At 38.9% G+C, this 17356-nt stretch overlaps 1 protein-coding gene across 1 annotated transcript; it reads right to left on the bottom strand.

Annotated features, from left to right (window-relative positions):
- Positions 1–6910: 6910 nt before the first annotated feature.
- On the bottom strand, positions 6911–8029 carry LOC126615309 (NDR1/HIN1-like protein 10). Its single transcript, XM_050283127.1, has one exon. The coding sequence runs from the start codon at positions 7826–7828 to the stop codon at positions 7118–7120; it is 711 nt and encodes a 236-aa protein (XP_050139084.1). The 5' UTR covers positions 7829–8029; the 3' UTR covers positions 6911–7117.
- Positions 8030–17356: the final 9327 nt, after the last annotated feature.

Raw genomic sequence — 17356 nt, forward strand, 5'->3', positions numbered from 1 at the left:
TTGGTATAATAATTAATGTTAATTTTGTAACTCAATCACGCTGAAGTACAAATACCTACCTAGATAACATAATAAACGTTCACAATCTAACTACCAACCTTGTTATAGTAATAATCACGTCATTCTTTGTCATTAACTTGAACTTTATCATAATTATGTAACCTTGGAGTGTAATTTTGAATCATCATATTGTATCTTAAATGGTATTGATACCTTATCTCTACTAAGGTACCGCATAGAATCTCCCTTTTGTGTATTTATTTCTTATTAAGGATGAAATTGGTAAAGAAAAGTAGAGCATAAAGGGTTATCATAAATTTAATGAGGATAATATTATTCTAAAAGAATGTAATTAATGTTAAAAGTGCAAGCCCTCCATCCCTAAGAGCATCTCTAATGGGAGTCCATATTTAGAGACTCCAACCACCACTTTTGAGAACTTATTCAAGGCCTTGATTAAATCTTTGTGCCTAAATGAATATTGTCTCCAATAAAAGAGTCCTTAGAATAGAGTTCCTAAATTTGGAGTTTTACAATTTCATGGGATTAGGTACAAATTTTTTGTTTGTGTTAACTTATGTTAATTAATTTAGCATTACGTTGTTATATAACAAAAAAACTTTGCCAACATTTGAACCAAAAAAATTTCAAATTCTGATACAACTTTTTCTTCAACAAAACGTAACTAAAATGGCTCCATTATTAAACTAATTCATTAGAAAAAATGAAATAATTAAATAGTTCAAATAAATATATTAGCTTATATTAATAAAAAAGTAAATCTCAATTTACTATCATCAAGTTTCGTAATTTTCAATATTTGTTATATGAATTTTTTTTCATCTCAAAATCATACCTAAAGTAGTAATTTTGAGATAGTCTCATACATCTGATAGTCTGGCTGTTAAGTATTCTGTTAACTAATGACATTGCATCTATGTGAATAATAATTATTCGTGACATGTCATTAGGGTCCACGTGCAAATTAAAAATTCAAAAAAAAAAATTCCCCTCTCCCTTTGATCTCCATCGTCTTCAAGCCCAGCAAAGGTTTCCTTCTTTGTTTTCTGCAGCATGGCCAACCGATCAAGGATTTCCTTCACACACACACACAAAAAAAAAAAAAAAAACACTAATAATTATACACAATCACAAATCAGAGCATTCAAGTCAGCCATGTCCACCAAAAGTTTCAGATCCGTGCTCAGAAATTGTGGAGACATGGAGGCTGCGGTTGGGGTTTGTTTTGGGAGACATGGGGTGGGGGGAATCGGCGATGGAGATATGTGAGAAGGCGAATCGGCAGCGGATTGCAGCGACGGAGTCGGGGAGGGCACTGGCGGAGAGAAAGAGGATGCGGCGCCGACTATTACCCCAACTGCAACAAACGCCGACAACCTCCCCCTTCGAGGTCATAGCTGCCGGAGTTCCAAGGCCGCTGCATGCACCTCGTATCAAAGATCGGCTGCCGGAGATCCCTGTCACGCTGCACCTGCAACTTTCGTGTTTTCATGGCGGTGGAGATCCGCTGGTCCAAGGTTTGGAGCAAAAACTCCAACTGGATCAGGAATTGGTGCCTGGGTCCTATTTGGCGTTGAGGGCGGAGGGAACTTGCGGGATTTGGGTTCGATGGGCGAGGACATGGTGGGTTAGGGTGCAAGATAAGGAGGAGGAAGAGGAGGGTGGGGGGGTTAGGAGAGGTATGGTGGAGATAGAAAGGGGTAGTCGAAGAAGAAGGTTTACTTTTTTAATTTTTTTTTATTTTTAAAATTTTAAAAAAAAATTTAATCCCACTTGACGTCCAGTTATTGTCCACGTGGCTCATCGTGTCACTAGTTAACGACTAATTTAATAGCAACCTTAACGGATGTATGAAACTGTTCAAAAATTTTAACTTCAGTTACTACTCTGGAATGAGAAAAACTTGATGTATCAAATATTGAAAATTAAGAAGATTAAGAGTAGTAAACTGAGATTAATTCTAATAAAAATAAAATATTAGTTCAATACCTAATGACAAAGTATTAACTTAATTTGGCAACCATTGAAAAGAAAAAAAAAACAATTTGAAAGCAGCCCAAATGAAAATGGCGCTGTATCTGGCAAGAAAAGAAAAATGGAAAAGTCGCGGAATCATTCACTTGATTGGTTTAAAAATCAATAGAATAATAAAAAAGAAGCTGCTGTGCAGAAATCATGCATGGGTGGGACTGTTTCTCAGTCAAAACTAATAGTGGTGTCCACTTTTTGAGTGAATATGTGCAGTTCTCACATTTGACGATTTATTTAAGGTACTTGGTGAGTTCTTATGTATTAAGATACTTTGAAGATTTTTATTCCGACTGATAGGAAGCGTATTATTCTTATATTTAGGGACTATAAGGTTGTAGAGCTCCTCCATTTAGGATTTTCGTTGAAGATGATTGGGTATTGTTTCGAGGCATTTTCCCACTTCATTTCCCACCAATATTACATTTTTTATTTTCAAAGCATGATTTACCAAACATGGGAAAGGAAATGATTTCTTAGAGCATCTCCAATGGGAGTTCATAAGTAGGGACTCACACTACCAATTTTGAGGACTCATTTATTTAAAGGAATATTCGAGTTCCTAAAAAAATATTGTCTACAATCGAAAATCCTTATAGTATAATTCCTAAATGTAGGGACTAAAATTTAAAAAAAAAACTATTATTCATTTGTTGGAGTATTGTTGTCACATCCCGGCCCGGGCCCCCACCACATCCTGAGCTCGACTCCACCGTAACACGATATTGTCCGCTTTGGGCCCCGACCACGCCCTCACGATTTTGTTTCTGGGAACTTATACGAGAACTTCCCAGTGGGTCACCTATCTTGGGAATGCTCTCGCGTGAACTCGCTTAACTTCGGAGTTCCGATAGAACCCGAAGTCAGTGAGCTCCCAAAATGCCTTGTGCTAGGTAGAGATGAGAATATACATTTAAGGCTTATATGATCCTCACCCCTGGGCGATGTGGGATCTTACAATCCACCCCCCTTAAGAGCCCGACGTCTTCGTCGGCACAATTTCAGCCAAGGATTGGCTCTGATACCATTCTGTCACATCCTGGCCCGGGCCCCATCGCATCCCAGACTCGACTCTACCATAGGACGATATTGTCCGCTTTGGGCCCCGACCACGTCCTCATGGTTTTGTTTCTAGGAACTCACACAAGAACTGCCCAATGGGTCACCCATCATGGGATTGCTCTTGCATGAACTCGCTTAACTTCGGAGTTCCGATGGAACCCGAAGCCAATGAGCTCCCAAAAGGCCTCGTGCTAGGTAGAGATGGGAATATACATATAAGGCTTACATGATCCTCACCCTTGGGCCATGTGGGATCTTACAATCCACCCCCTTTAGGGGCCCGACGTCCTTGTCGGCACACTTCCGCCCAGGGATTGGCTTTGATACCAAATTGTCACATTCCGGCCCAGGCCCCCACCATATCCTAGGCTTGACTCTACCGTAACACGATATTGTCCGTTTTTGGCCCCGACCATGCCATCACGATTTTGTTTCTAGGAACTTACACGAGAACTTCCTAGTGGGTCACTTATCATGGGATTGCTCTCGCGCGAACTCGCTTAACTTCGGAGTTCCGATGGAACCCGAAGCCAATGAGCTCCCAAAAGGCCTCGTGCTAGGTAAAGATGGGAATATACATATAAGGCTTACAAGATCCTCATCCATGGGCGATGTGGGATCTTACAATTGTGATCAATGATAAAAATAAAAATAAAAACTATCTTTACCATTGATTTTTCAAGTGTTTAAAAGCAAAAAAAAAAAAAAAACCTACATGAGAAACTAAATGAGAAGCTGCCCCACGTGGGTGGGTTCAAAAAACAAGAAAAAAAAAGAGCAGCAACATTTTCACTCAAAATTTATATGGGGTCAACTCAACGGCGGAGCCAGAAATTTTCAATAATGAGGTTTGGAAAAAGAAGCTTCCAAAAACCAAATATACTTTCACTTATAATTGGCAACTGCATGTTCTCATAATTTAAAACGTCGTATCACAATATCATTATCAATAGAATCAAATACATTTTTCTTTGTTTATAACCACGTTATCATTAAACTAGATTTCCCTTCATTTTTTATTGCATACTTGGCAACTACATGTTCACATATTTTAGAACATCATAGCACAATATCATTATCAATAGAATCAAATACATTTTTCATTGTTTATAACCAAGTTATCATTAAACTAGATTTCCACTCATTTTTCATTGTATACAACCAAGTTATCATTCAAACATTGAATTCTTATATGATGTGAATTCTTCACAATATTGATCACTAAAAAAGCTCTCCCTATTTTGGGAAGGTTGTAGTTTTGGTCTGTTTTAATTAAAAAGATATTAATATATGATCTCTCTATTTGGTTTGCCTTAGCTATTATAGGGGTCATATAAAAATTCAAAGGGGACATATTTGAAGTTGTTGGGGTCAGTGGCCGCAATGCCACATGTTAGCTTCACCATTGGGTCCATTCTTTGAGTCACTAATATATAATAAATTTACTTAAATCCGTTTAGATCACTTAAGCCCCTGCCTAGTTGCTAGGTCCCAGCTCGTCGCCCGACTAACGTCTAGTGTCTTTTAGAATATTTTCTAAGAGTACAAATAAGAAATGAGTTTGGAAAATAACAAAATAGCATGGATTTTGCTATTTTTAATTTAATCTTTAGTTCACTTCATCATCTAATCTACATCACTTATGGTCTTATAGGGTGTTTATCCAATCGAAATAGGAATAAGAGGATTCAATAAAAGAGTTGAGATGAGAGCATCTCCAATGGAGATCCTACATAGAGTCTCTATAACTGTATAGTCCATATATACAGGGATAAAAAGCTTTCAATGAGTTTGATTAGAAGTCCTCAAAGTATCCCAATGTACAGATACCTATTGGTCACCTCAAAGAAATTTTCAAATACGAGGATTCTATATAAGAACTCAAAAGGTGGATTCACTGTTGATTTTGAATAGGAAACAAATCCACCAATGTGTGAATGCTTCACAGTAGCTTCTTTTTGTTGATAGATGGGTACCTTCGAAAGTAGGAATATTATGTGGCACTTTTTATTGAAAGATGGGTGAAATTAGCACTTCCACTTGCTTTCAATTAGTGGTAAACAAGTTAATTAATTACCATTTGAGGATTGCAATTTACCAAATCACGCAGGGTTTTACCAGAAAAGGGCTGTGATCTAAATTAGAAAAACACAATTGTTTAGTATTAATCTTTTAATTAATAGTTAAAAGTATCCCTATCATCAAAAGTTCCAACAGGTTTGCCATTTATCAGATAAGCTCAATATTTTGGCCCGGATAACTCTGTAATTTGGTTTGAAGAACCTTGGTGTAATCTTTGATCTTATTATAGAGAATAGTATCTCTTGGTACTTTATTGATACGGAACACTCTTTTTCCTTTCATCGGGGTTGAAATCCACGGCAATGTTTTTATCAAGGCCCATGGTATGCATCCTATCCTCAATGATGTACGTATTCTCTTCATTATCAATGAATATCGTATTTTTTCTCAAAAAATATTTTGGCCCGGAAAAAGCAAAAAAATTCAATATTTTCAAATATGTCAAAGCCCACAATACTACAATGAAGTGAATATTAATTTTTAATATTTTAGTCTCTATATTTAGAAATTATACTACGAGGATCTCGGATCTCCCATTGCAGGCGATATTGTTTTAGGCACCCGACTATTCTCATTTAGTTTCTATAAATAAGTCTTCAAAGTTGATGGGGGGAGTCTTAAATAGAGACCCCCATTTGAAATGCTTTGAGAGGTCTGAATCATATTCTTGTTTGAAGAAATTACAGAAAAGAAATAAAATTACACCCCATATTCACCCCTTCTATGCCCTAAACCATAATTTTGATCCTTTGATTCTCGATTTATTCGATTTAAAGGCCAGAAATGAAGAAGGGCGTTATTAGTCACGAAGTGGATTGGAAGAAGTGCAAACTAAAGAGCTGAAATTTCCAAAATTCAAACCGGACTCCCAGAGAGTGGAAACTCAAGTTAAAAATGTAACTCAGCCTAGTGTATCCTTGACTTAAACACTGAACCACATCGGGCTACTGTAGACACACTTCAGAGATTGACTCGACAGTTTCACCAAATTCTGAACTTGATAAACAAAAAAACCGACGACTACTCCGATTTGCAAGGATTTCAAAAAGAGGCACAGTCAATCTTCTATTTAAAAGAATACACACACAGCTTAATTATAAGATCAAAAATCTCATCACGAGTCCTAACAGAGAGCTCGTCAAGCCCTTTCTCCAACTTGCTTGTCATGGCCCGGTGACAACCAAGACAAAACAAGCAAGACGGGTTTTAAGAAACTTTGTTTCAGTTGGATAGGGTTGCCTTAACCCAATTTCGAATAAATCTACGGGATCGGCTGGCCTCTTAAATTCCACTAGATATGGACTTGAGAATCAAAAGACAATTACGGAGTAAGAAAGGCAATGAGCTCTACTCAGTTATGAATACAGCAAAACAGAGGACATCCATAATTGACCTTAGTATCACAGACCCCCTTCAGGGGCGAATCCCCCGCTTACACACCGGAGATACATCCCCTTGTATCAACATCTGTCATCACGCGAGTTATAACCCCGCTTCTATGTAAAAACCCCAACTTCTACATCTATCTCTCCACAATTACTTTGTGAAATGCCACCACAACAATTAATCATCCAAGTGCAGCAATCAAAGAAGCTCTGCAACCTACCTTAATATGCCTAATGACTCATCTAAACTAGTCAAAACAAGTCGACAACCACCATTTCCTCAACATCCGGGCAAGATGTAGTAATTGAAAGGACAAAAACTAAACTCGGTGTCGATAGAACTATCGAGATTTTAACCATCGTAAGCAAAAACAAGAAAAGAATTGAAGTCAAAATATATACAGCAGCTGAACCTAAATTCGTACACTCATCTTAGTTATCATACATCACCACATTTCTCGATCCTAAAATTTGACAATTTAATAACTTTAAACGTCAGAGAGAAAAATACCATTAACCCCGAACGCAGCGCTCCGTTTTCAAACATACACCTGACAATCTCTTGATCCACCTGCGAGCTTACCCGACCCGCTATTGGAAGAAACCGAAACCGCCACGTCACGGCAGAAAACCCTAAGCAGCCGCCGCCTCAGCCTCCACCCGCCATTCCGAAACTCAACCCTAGCCCAAACCTTGATGTTGAAGTTCACGGTCCCGCGCCCCCTGTCCGTCTCGATTCCGCGCACCACCGGCCCGTCCACGAACGAATTCGCCGCCGAGAAGGTGGCGTTGATGAAATTGAGATCCTTCGTCCCCTGAGCGAACGGCTGGGAACGAGAGTCCGATATGAGGCCCTTCCCGTAAAAAATGGAGGACTCGACCTCCTCGTATCGGATACTGAGCTTCTTGTTGGGGTTGTAGACGGAGAAGCCGACGGACCACGTGCCGGTCAAGGACTGCGAGGAGGAGGAGACGTTGAAGTTGGTGAGTGAGAGAGAGTCGACTCGGAAGTCGGGGAGCTTGGGGCGGAGGACGAGCCAGATCACGAGCATGATGCAGCCGACGATGACGAAGAGGGCGACCATGGCGCCGACGAACCGGCGGATGAAGGTAGCGCGTGCGGCGTAGGCGTTGGAGTAGGGGCCTTGAGGTTGGGTGTGGGTGGGGTAGCTGGAGTAAGGTTGGCCGCCATTGGGCTGGGCGTAGGGCGGGGCTGGGTAGCCGGTGACGGGCCTAGAAGGGTCGGTCATTAGGGTTTGAAGATTTGTGGGGAATTAGGGATTTGGGGGTTTATCAGTTTTGTGGGGGAAGAGAAATGGAATTCACTGGCACCGGTGTTGATAAAGTGGTTCAGTAATTTGATTAAAGGAAGGAATTTGTTTGAGGAATTTTCTTTCTCCTGTACAAGGCATTTAAGTTAAAAAGTAACCTAGAATAACAAACTTAGTCCACAAGCTCAAGGATAGCCACTCCCCAAGCTATGATATCAATTTGCCACGCTGCGGACTCGGGGTTGGTGGAAAAAGAACCTTGCGGCCGTTGGTGACACGCTCCGATATATACGTTGATGCTAAAATCGATGCATGTTGGCCAATATTTAAAAGCCATAACATGAAAGTAGTGTGTACAAAACCACTCATTACCGACCCTTCTATTTCAAGTGGCGTGTACAAAACTACTAATGACGAATCCAAGTCTACATTTGTACACTTGGAAGATGATGAAACCATAAGAGTACGTAGCGTAGGATTTGTGCAGGGATTCAGATGGTGGTTGTGCAAGGCAGAGAAGAACTCGATCCGAGTGGGTCTCGGGTTTGGAATTTGTCAAAAAACGTGAGGGTGGTCGATCCGGTGCAGAACGGTGCAGGGCATTGGGCAGGATGCTGATGCGAAATATATAAGCACACAAATTAAACCCTCTTTTTATCAATTGTAGTAAAGTATGTAAGTAGGGATTGTTCTAGGCCGGGGATTAGGAGGGATTGCTAAATCACTTGGAAACTGACTTGAAAACGTAAAAACAAAGTTTAAAACACTAACTAGACTCAAAGAATGCAAAACTATACTTTAAAACACTAACACAAACCAAAAGACTCAAAACAGCCCCTAAACACTCAAAACTACCTTAAACACACAATCTGGGCAGTTTTGGGGCTCTAACACAAACTTGGACGAATTTTGGTTTTCTAATGAACTAAAACACTTAAAAACATAATCTAAGACAAGTTCTAATTAATATGACTCAAAGAAATAAGATGGGGTTGATTTTGGACGAAAATAATTAAATTAAGACAAGAACAAAGTAAACAAATTCTTAGACAAATTTAAGTGAATCAAAACAGATTGTAAAATGAATTTGAATGAAACTTATGGATGGAAGGCTAGCTAGGAGGTTCTTCTCCACACATGTCACACTTGCATACAAAACGATTTCCAGTTGCTTTTCGATAAGCTATGAATACTCAACGCCCCAAATTAACCGTGAATTGCACTAATTAACCCTCAGTTTTTTTCCACAAGTTATTAGGTTGGATGATTGCATACGACAACCCAAAACATTCCCTACAAGTTCCCTACATGAATTGCATAATAGAGATACAAGCAAGAATCATTAAGTTCTATGAAAAACATAAGCATTGACGAGGCACTCGTTACTATGATTTGCATGAAACTTATGCCAAGAGTTTACTTAACGTGATTGTGACTAGCAACCTTCACTACTTGTGAATATAAGTTTATAACGATTAGGTGAAACTCCCTTATATTCTAGCGTCAAATTCATGCATGAAAATTAAGCGTGCACTCTTAACCAACATACACAAATTAGTTTTTATATGAACGGATAAGTAAATTGAATTCACAACTTATGAATCACAACTGGATGTAATCAAATCATATTGCAAGTATGAACATAGTTTCGAATCACCCCCTAACTAAGAGGGGTTTAGTTCCTCATACTCACAAAGCAAAGATACATAAAATTAGACATTAAAATCAAAGGAAAGAAAACACCTAAAATGCTCCAACTTGGTAGCAAGTGCATCCAAGATTCCTCCTTTCCCTTGCTTGCGGCAGATTGGGTTATGGACAGATTTTGGGTAGTTTTATGATGTAGAATGGATGGGGAATGGTATGGAAGGGTTTAGGGTGAGTGTGGAGGAGTGTTTGATGGTTGGAGGGTGGTGGAGAACTAGGCAAAGAGGGTGGAAGAAGGTGGAGTGGCTGTTATGTTTTCTAGGCACTAGAATGGTGTTTTTGGGGTGTTTTGCTTCCTAGGGTGTGTATGGACGAATTTTTGTGATAAAATGATGAATATGGGGGATTGTCCTTTGGACAAGGGGTGTAAACATGTATTTATAGGCCCCAAAAACCTTAGAAAATCAGGTTAGGTTAAGGATGAAATGCATGGCAATTTGTGTGTGTGGTGTGCAATGGTCCAAGGGTGAAAATGAAGTAATGATGCAAAGTGTGAAGGGTAAAATGGAGTGGTGTTGTAGCTAGGGAGCATGAATGATTGTGTACATTGCATAGAGATGGAAAGGGAGGTGAAATATGTCAACAAATGGGTCAAAGGTGCAACAACATGTGTTGCACATGGCATTGGATTCCAAATGTGAATGATGGAGCATCAATTGGTGCATGTAATGGATGTAAATGTTGTCTAAAATCTAATGAGTGAAGGGAACAAGAGGTATCAAGCAATTGAGTGTAATAATTAAATGAATTGAAGCATGAAATTAGAAATTATGTTGGGGACAAGAGTGATCAAGCATGGCATGGAATCCAAAGGGAATTCTATGTGGTTTGCATGGCAAGGAATGCAAGTTGGGGTGACAGATTTTTGGGCTGTTTTCTTCATCTTTTGGACCATAATTCTTCATATTCTTGGCCTCTTTAGTTCTCAAATTCGTCCATCCACTTGGCCCATGCATTTGCTATCCATTCCAAGCCCGAAACATGCTCCAAAGGCCTCCAAAATGCATCTTCTTGCATACTTTGTACTTAGAGTCTGAAAACACACAAAAATAACTTTGAACACTAAAATAACTAAGGAAATACAACGTAAATGCACAAGAACAAGCTAACTAAGTCGCATAAATATGCTCCTATCAGATGCAGACCAGGTGCAGAAGTATGGGACAAGAACAAACGACGAACAATATGAATAGTGAAAGACGACGAACGATCGACAAATTGATACGAAACTGATACCCAACAAACAGACAAACAAAACTAATACAAACAAATTTACACCCATCAAGAGCATATTAAATCTCAAAGGATCAAACATGCTCTGATACCAAGTTGAAAATCAAAGTACGCTAACGAACATACGAACAAACTTCAAAGATTTTTTTTTATTAATGAAGAAATAAAGAAAGCCAAGAAGGCTACAAACTGAAGGGACTATATTGTGTCTAACTTGTTATTATATGGAGTTACAAAGTACAGTATATATAGAAAACTAACCTAAAAGGAAACGAAACCCTAAAACGAATAGGCTAAGCCTAAAACACCAGACATTAAAATAAACCTAAACACTAATATTTTCCAACACAATGATCGTCTTTTTGGATCAAATAGACCATGAAAGTCACCTAGTTAGATGTCATGGTTACCTATGTCAATGTACGATTTATGAGAGAACCTCTTATGTTGCTTGTAATAAATTTAAGTATATATTTAATTCCTCCTCGCCTATTTACACAATAAACTAACTACAATTTCACAGTTGATGCATTAGCTGAAACCTCTTTCCACCATTTGTTAAACAAGTTCCATTGCTTTTGATGTCTCATTGTTATTGATAAACCCTTGGATGATTATGTTATAGGTCCAACCATTTGGAGAACAACCTTTCTCTTCTGTTTCTTTAAGCAACTTTTCTGCTTCGCTTGTTAGCTCTTAGTTGCAAAATCCACTTATGCGTATATTGTAAGTCCTGACGTTAGGCTGAAGTCCTTATAATGATAAACTGCTACAGAGATCCTTTGTAAATTCAACTTTCCCATCAATGAACAAGCATTCAATAAGAATATTGTAACTCACGATATCTGCATGGATGGAGCTGCCTTGAGCCCAACGGCCAGCGGGGGCATATGCCTCCACTCAGCTTTTTGTAAAAAAATGTACTATTTGAGTTTCTTATGATATTAGCATTAACTCTTCCATGTGCCACTGCTATCATTGAAAGAGCATTTTCAGTCATGAAATTTCTGAAGATTGATTGAGAAATTAGATAGGAGATCAATGAATGAATGATAGAGAGACACATTCTTTTATGGTAGTGGTAATGAAATTGTCATGCAACGCTTTTAAAACATGAAAGCACGACAATGGGTATGAAAAAACTTATGGATTAATATATAAGTGTTTTGTTTAGTACATTCTTGAACTTTATAATTTGTGAGTTTGTTGCTTGAGGATGATCCAATTAATATCTTGACTTTCATCTCTCTTAACAACTTCAATACCTTAAAAAGTTGTTGGTATTTACACAGGCCATCCATTTAAACAGTAAGTTTGAACATTAGGAAGTTGGTCACAAGTTTGCATATGAGAGAACAAGTTATGTGCATCTTGAATTCTCCCCACCATCCATAAGAGTATTATAACAAACAACATATGGAATGAATCCTCTACGAGGCATTTCCAAAAAAAGCATATGGGTATCATCTATCCATTTTATGCTTACAATTGCCATTTATTAGTATGTTATAACTATGAGAATCATGCAACCATGTAGGCCTTGCTAAGAATTACTTCAAAAACCTTTTTCGCCTCGTTCATTTCAACTCACAAGCAGTAACCATCCACACTGTTCTAAAAATCCCCGCCTAGGTGCTAGGCGGCTGGCCACCGCCCCAATTAATGCCTAGGCGTTTGAAAATTAAGAAAAGGCGCCTAGACCTACTGAGGCACCTGCCTAGACCGCTTAGGCACTCGCCTAGAGCGCCCAGACCAGCCTAGGTTGCGATTTACTTAGATAGAAAATAGATAACTTTCATTTTGCATTTTATTTTTTTCCAATAAATTGTAATAGACTTGTTAAATACTTAAATGAACACACATTATATGCTTGTTCCCCATGTTTTCATTATGTTCCAATAACTAATAATATATATGTCATTCTATTTTGTATTTTATGATGAAATTATATATATTTTCCCAAGATCATTCATCTTAAAATCCAACTTTAGGTGCGCGTCAGTTTTCTCAACTCTAGCAATTTTGGATTTTGTACACGCAAATGCATATATCCCTAACTGATCAAATATTCACTTAGACGGGTATACCATATCCGCCCGGATAGTTCTGCATCCGCAAAGTGAAGGCCTATTGAGAACTGAGAGGGTGTTCTTGTGGTATAGAACTATTTGAAACAATACATGTAAGTCATTTGGAAATTCCATGTAGGCTTTGTATCAGGATCCCATATATACTACAACCATGTTTGTTATGCTACAATCAATCACTTGGTTCATGAGAGAAACCTTGCACCACTAGGCGTCATATCGCATTATTTCATTCATCTCATTCATCATCAATTGATTCTTTTAGTTGACCAATCAATTCTATGTTGACACTAATCAGCAGAACGCGGTTCGTTATCATCGTTTTTCATTTATGTCGATAGTTACCATATAAATGAAACATTATCTATGATAATCCCATTCCAATTTCATATCTCATCTAAACTAGTATACTGGACCAAGAACTTCAGGTTTCTAGAGTAATCCAGATTTAATCTCATGAGATAGAAATGATTGAGATGATCGAGGGGCAGATTCGTTTGTGCCACGTTCCTCTACTTTTGGGGAAATGAATCCTCAAACCGAGTGATCTACCACACTTCTAGCGTAGGATAGATCGATTGGCTAGCCGCCAATGTACGAGGATCGGCCACAATAGTGGCGTTCCTACTTTCAGGGATGAAGGTCCGTCGTAGATTTGGTACATTCATCTTTGCAGACAAATTTGCAGCTAGTATATATGATCTCATCATGTTTGCTAGATCAGAGGAAAAATCTGGTTATACTATAACGATCTAGATTGGGATCGAGATGAGACATATTGGGGACGTCCACAATAAATCACATCATTCTTTAGGAACGTTGTCTTTTTTAGCTCTCCCTAAAAGACGGAAGACTGTCTCATAAAAGTGACAATTAGCAAAACGAACGGTAAAGATATTGCATGTCAAAAGGTTATAAGTAACGAATATTAGAAGGAAAATCATAACCGACATAGATTTCCAGCCTTATCTGATGACCCTTTTTATTTGTATGTAAGGGCGACACAAATGGCACATAGACCGCACAACCAAAGACACGCATATGAGATATGTCGAGTTCATATCTGGTAACCAACTAACACGTTTTATAAGGTTGGGTGGTGATGGGCCTCAGGCGGACCAACATGGTTACTTGCAATATTGTATGGCCCCAAGCAGAGATCGAGAACTTGGTACGTATAACCAATCGATTGTGCAATCATTTGAAGGCGTTTAATGAATACTTCTGCTGGGTCGTTTTGGGTATGAACATGAGGTATTAGATGTTCAACTTCAAAACTCAACTGACATGCAATATCCATCAAAAGTTTTCAATGTAAATTCTCCAACATATCTAATTGAATTGATTTGATCAGATAATCAGGGTGGTGAGCCCTGAACTTGTTAATCTGAGCCACCAATGTGGATAAGGTAGCTAGTGGACAATAGTCACACGTGTGACCAACGTGTAGAAGCATCAACCAATACTGTAAGGTATCTAAATGGTTCGCAGGGTGGTTGAATCAGTCCACAATTGTCCCTTTGAATCTTTTGTAGAAAAGATGGAGGGTGCTATGGCATGATATGCTTCTAGGTATGTCTTTACTTTTAGAAAAAGTATGCCCAAAACGGCTCATCACAAATCATCCTAGATATCCCAAACGTACATCCATAGAGAATATTTCTTTGGAATCTTGGGCTTCTAGCGGGCCACATAGTGGGCCTGAATGGGTGTTAATCTACTCGATAAGCGTTCCATCTTTTCTAGAATACACTTCTAGCTATATTCGTAGGAAGTGCAATATGGTAATATGCGAAGGAATTTTACTCCATTTTCTACATTGGTTTCACTATGGTAATAATACTCTCAAATATCCTTAAAGCTTAAATAGGCATTCTTTTGGAACGAAGTGAGTATAAGGCTTCCTTTTATGGTAAAATTAGTACCATTGGACAATATAGGGCAGTGCTATGCCCCACAATCAGGTTGGATAAGCCTGAAAGGTTGTCAGGGGATGATTAGGTATGAAGTTAGCACAGAACCAGATTGCTAACTTCCCCACAAAACATACCTAAGCATGAGTTAATTGTATTAGTCACATGTGGTAATTTCGTTAATTAACTCTTACTTGAGAATAATCGTGACATCCAAACACCAATCTTAAATTCAAGAACAAAATAAATTATTCGTAAAGTAAACCAAATATACAAGGGGGTTTGGCCAATACGGCCTTCCATGTCAAATTTCGCTAGCCAAATGTGTTAGGTGGAGCAAAATTAGTCTCACAGATTGACTATGGGAATGATACTCCTCAACAATATTGTTAAAGCACAGAAAATTGCATAACCAATGATCTATTCTGTCAAAAAGGAGTTAAATTCTGCAGGGTTAAGGTTCCTGAACACTATCTCGTATTCTTGAAGTTTTTAGGTCTTATGTGCCAATGATTATGCTTCAAGCATGATACCATCTCTTGGCAGGCCCAGATTCTACCATAGGTTGTAAAACAAACTCGAAATTAGATTTTGAGAGAGAAAGAGAGAGAGAGAGACAGAGACAGAGACAGACCCAGACTTGGGTTCGGTAGGCTTCAGTAGAAACTGGAGGGGTGAGTTCGGTAGCGTTTGCCAAAGTAGAGCAAATTGTTCAATGCACCTCTACTGAAGCAGAGCATGTAAGTCGGTGCATCCTTGCCGAAGTAGGGCACCACCATTTGGTACACTCCAGCCGAAATTGGGTCTATACAATTCGGTACCTCTCAGCCAAATTGTTAAGGTACATATCTCTCACAAGTGTGGTAGTAATTAGATCCAAGAATTTGGTAAACTTCCACTCTTTATACTGCTACTTCAAGAGCAATTTAGATATTGAAGGACGAGAAAGATTTTCTTCTAGTCGAAATTCGATCGAATATAAACTTCAGAATTGTACCTATTCATGGACGTAAAAAGGTTTCAATCATGTTTTGCTTCGGGCAAGAATTCATCTTTGCATAATTTGAAACGATCCATAGTGAGTCAAAGAGCCATGAAGTCCTCGGCAGTGAGGTACTTCCATTTGATATGCTTCAAGCATAAGTCTTCGAATGAAGATCATGGCGGAGGCTTATTCAACTCTTCCACACCATAACTAGCTACAATGATTTCGCAACGAGTCATAGTCAAGTGGGGTGTCACGTCTTGTATCTACATAAAGTAGTTTCTTGTTCGAAACTTCTAAATCAGTGAAATCGAAATTGTTACAGTTTGACATTACGCTAAATGGCGGAAACAAGAAAATGATTGGTGCTTTAGGAAATAAAATTTTCCTAAACATCAAAGTTAGAACATTCAGGGTCTAAGACATGGTTTGGTTTAAACGGATTTAAGCATGGAGAACTTTAGGTCTCAACATGAGTGTTACGCGTTAAGAAACTTGAGGTTTCTATGGCACTTTTTCGGAAGCATGAACTTCAAGTTCATAATACCTGCAAACAAACGCAATATATACAAGACAAAAATATGTAACAAATAAATGCATGTAGGTCATCAAGGCTTATGATATTGATTTAATTAATTATTGGTCTTCGGGCCAATGAGAAGAATTAGGAGGGAAATATAAACCCAATAAAGCCTAAAAATGTTTAGGCTATTAAAATTGGTGGCCCAAAATGGACCAAAGCCCATGGTTTTTTTTTTTTTTTTTTTTTTTTTTTTTTTTTTTTTAATTTTGTAAAAAAATAGAACCATGAAAGTTAGGAGGTCCAAACCAAAAAAGTAAGGTGGGAAAGGCCATCCCATATGCACAGATATAGGTTGCAGACGCAGGCCTAAATGGCAAGGTCCAAATAGGGTGCTATCTTGTGTATCATAGACATGGATGCACCAACTCAGAGGTTGGGATCCAGTGTTCTGCGGTGTAAGGAATCCTTAACAGCCACGCGGGCTGGGTTCCTCTGCGGCGTGGACAAGGGAACACCAGAGCCTAATTGGGATGGTGTCATGTGGGTTGAGCGAGGGGTAGTGGTTAGTGAGTGTAAGCCCTACTACAAGGCGAGGTGATCTAGGCCTAAAGTGCAGTAAGTTTGGTCTAAACAAAAATCCCAGCCATGCTGGGGGGTTCGCCGGGGAAGAAAATTGGAGCCGGCTTTTCTGGTGACGAAGTCTTGGTCAGGAAACCTCGGGAGTGAGGTGCGATGCATGGTGGTTCATTGAAGAACCGGTCTCAACAACGGAGGAGAATCCTCGACGTCGAGAAAAGATAGAACCGAGATGATTCGATTTGGGAAATTTTTTTATTTTGCTGAATTTCAACGAGAAATTCAGGGGACGTCATCAAAGACGACGGTGCAAACCCCAAAAGGGACACAACTATAGGTCGTGATGTCCAGAAAAAAGAACGGCAAAGTCGTGGGCTCGACTTCCAGCGAGGCTAGGTTTTATGGGTTGGGGATGACGCCAAATGTCACCATTTTCTTAGGTTCTCAGCACAACAGAGCTGTGCTCCAATGCATTCCAACTCC

Source organism: Malus sylvestris, chromosome 3 (assembly GCF_916048215.2).
Source record: "Malus sylvestris chromosome 3, drMalSylv7.2, whole genome shotgun sequence".
In the NCBI taxonomy this organism is placed as follows: Eukaryota; Viridiplantae; Streptophyta; class Magnoliopsida; order Rosales; family Rosaceae; genus Malus; species Malus sylvestris.

Bases quoted from the DNA above. Each gene is read 5' to 3' on its own strand.
- LOC126615309 (XM_050283127.1), bottom strand. From the start codon at position 7,828: ATGACCGACCCTTCTAGGCCCGTCACCGGCTACCCAGCCCCGCCCTAC.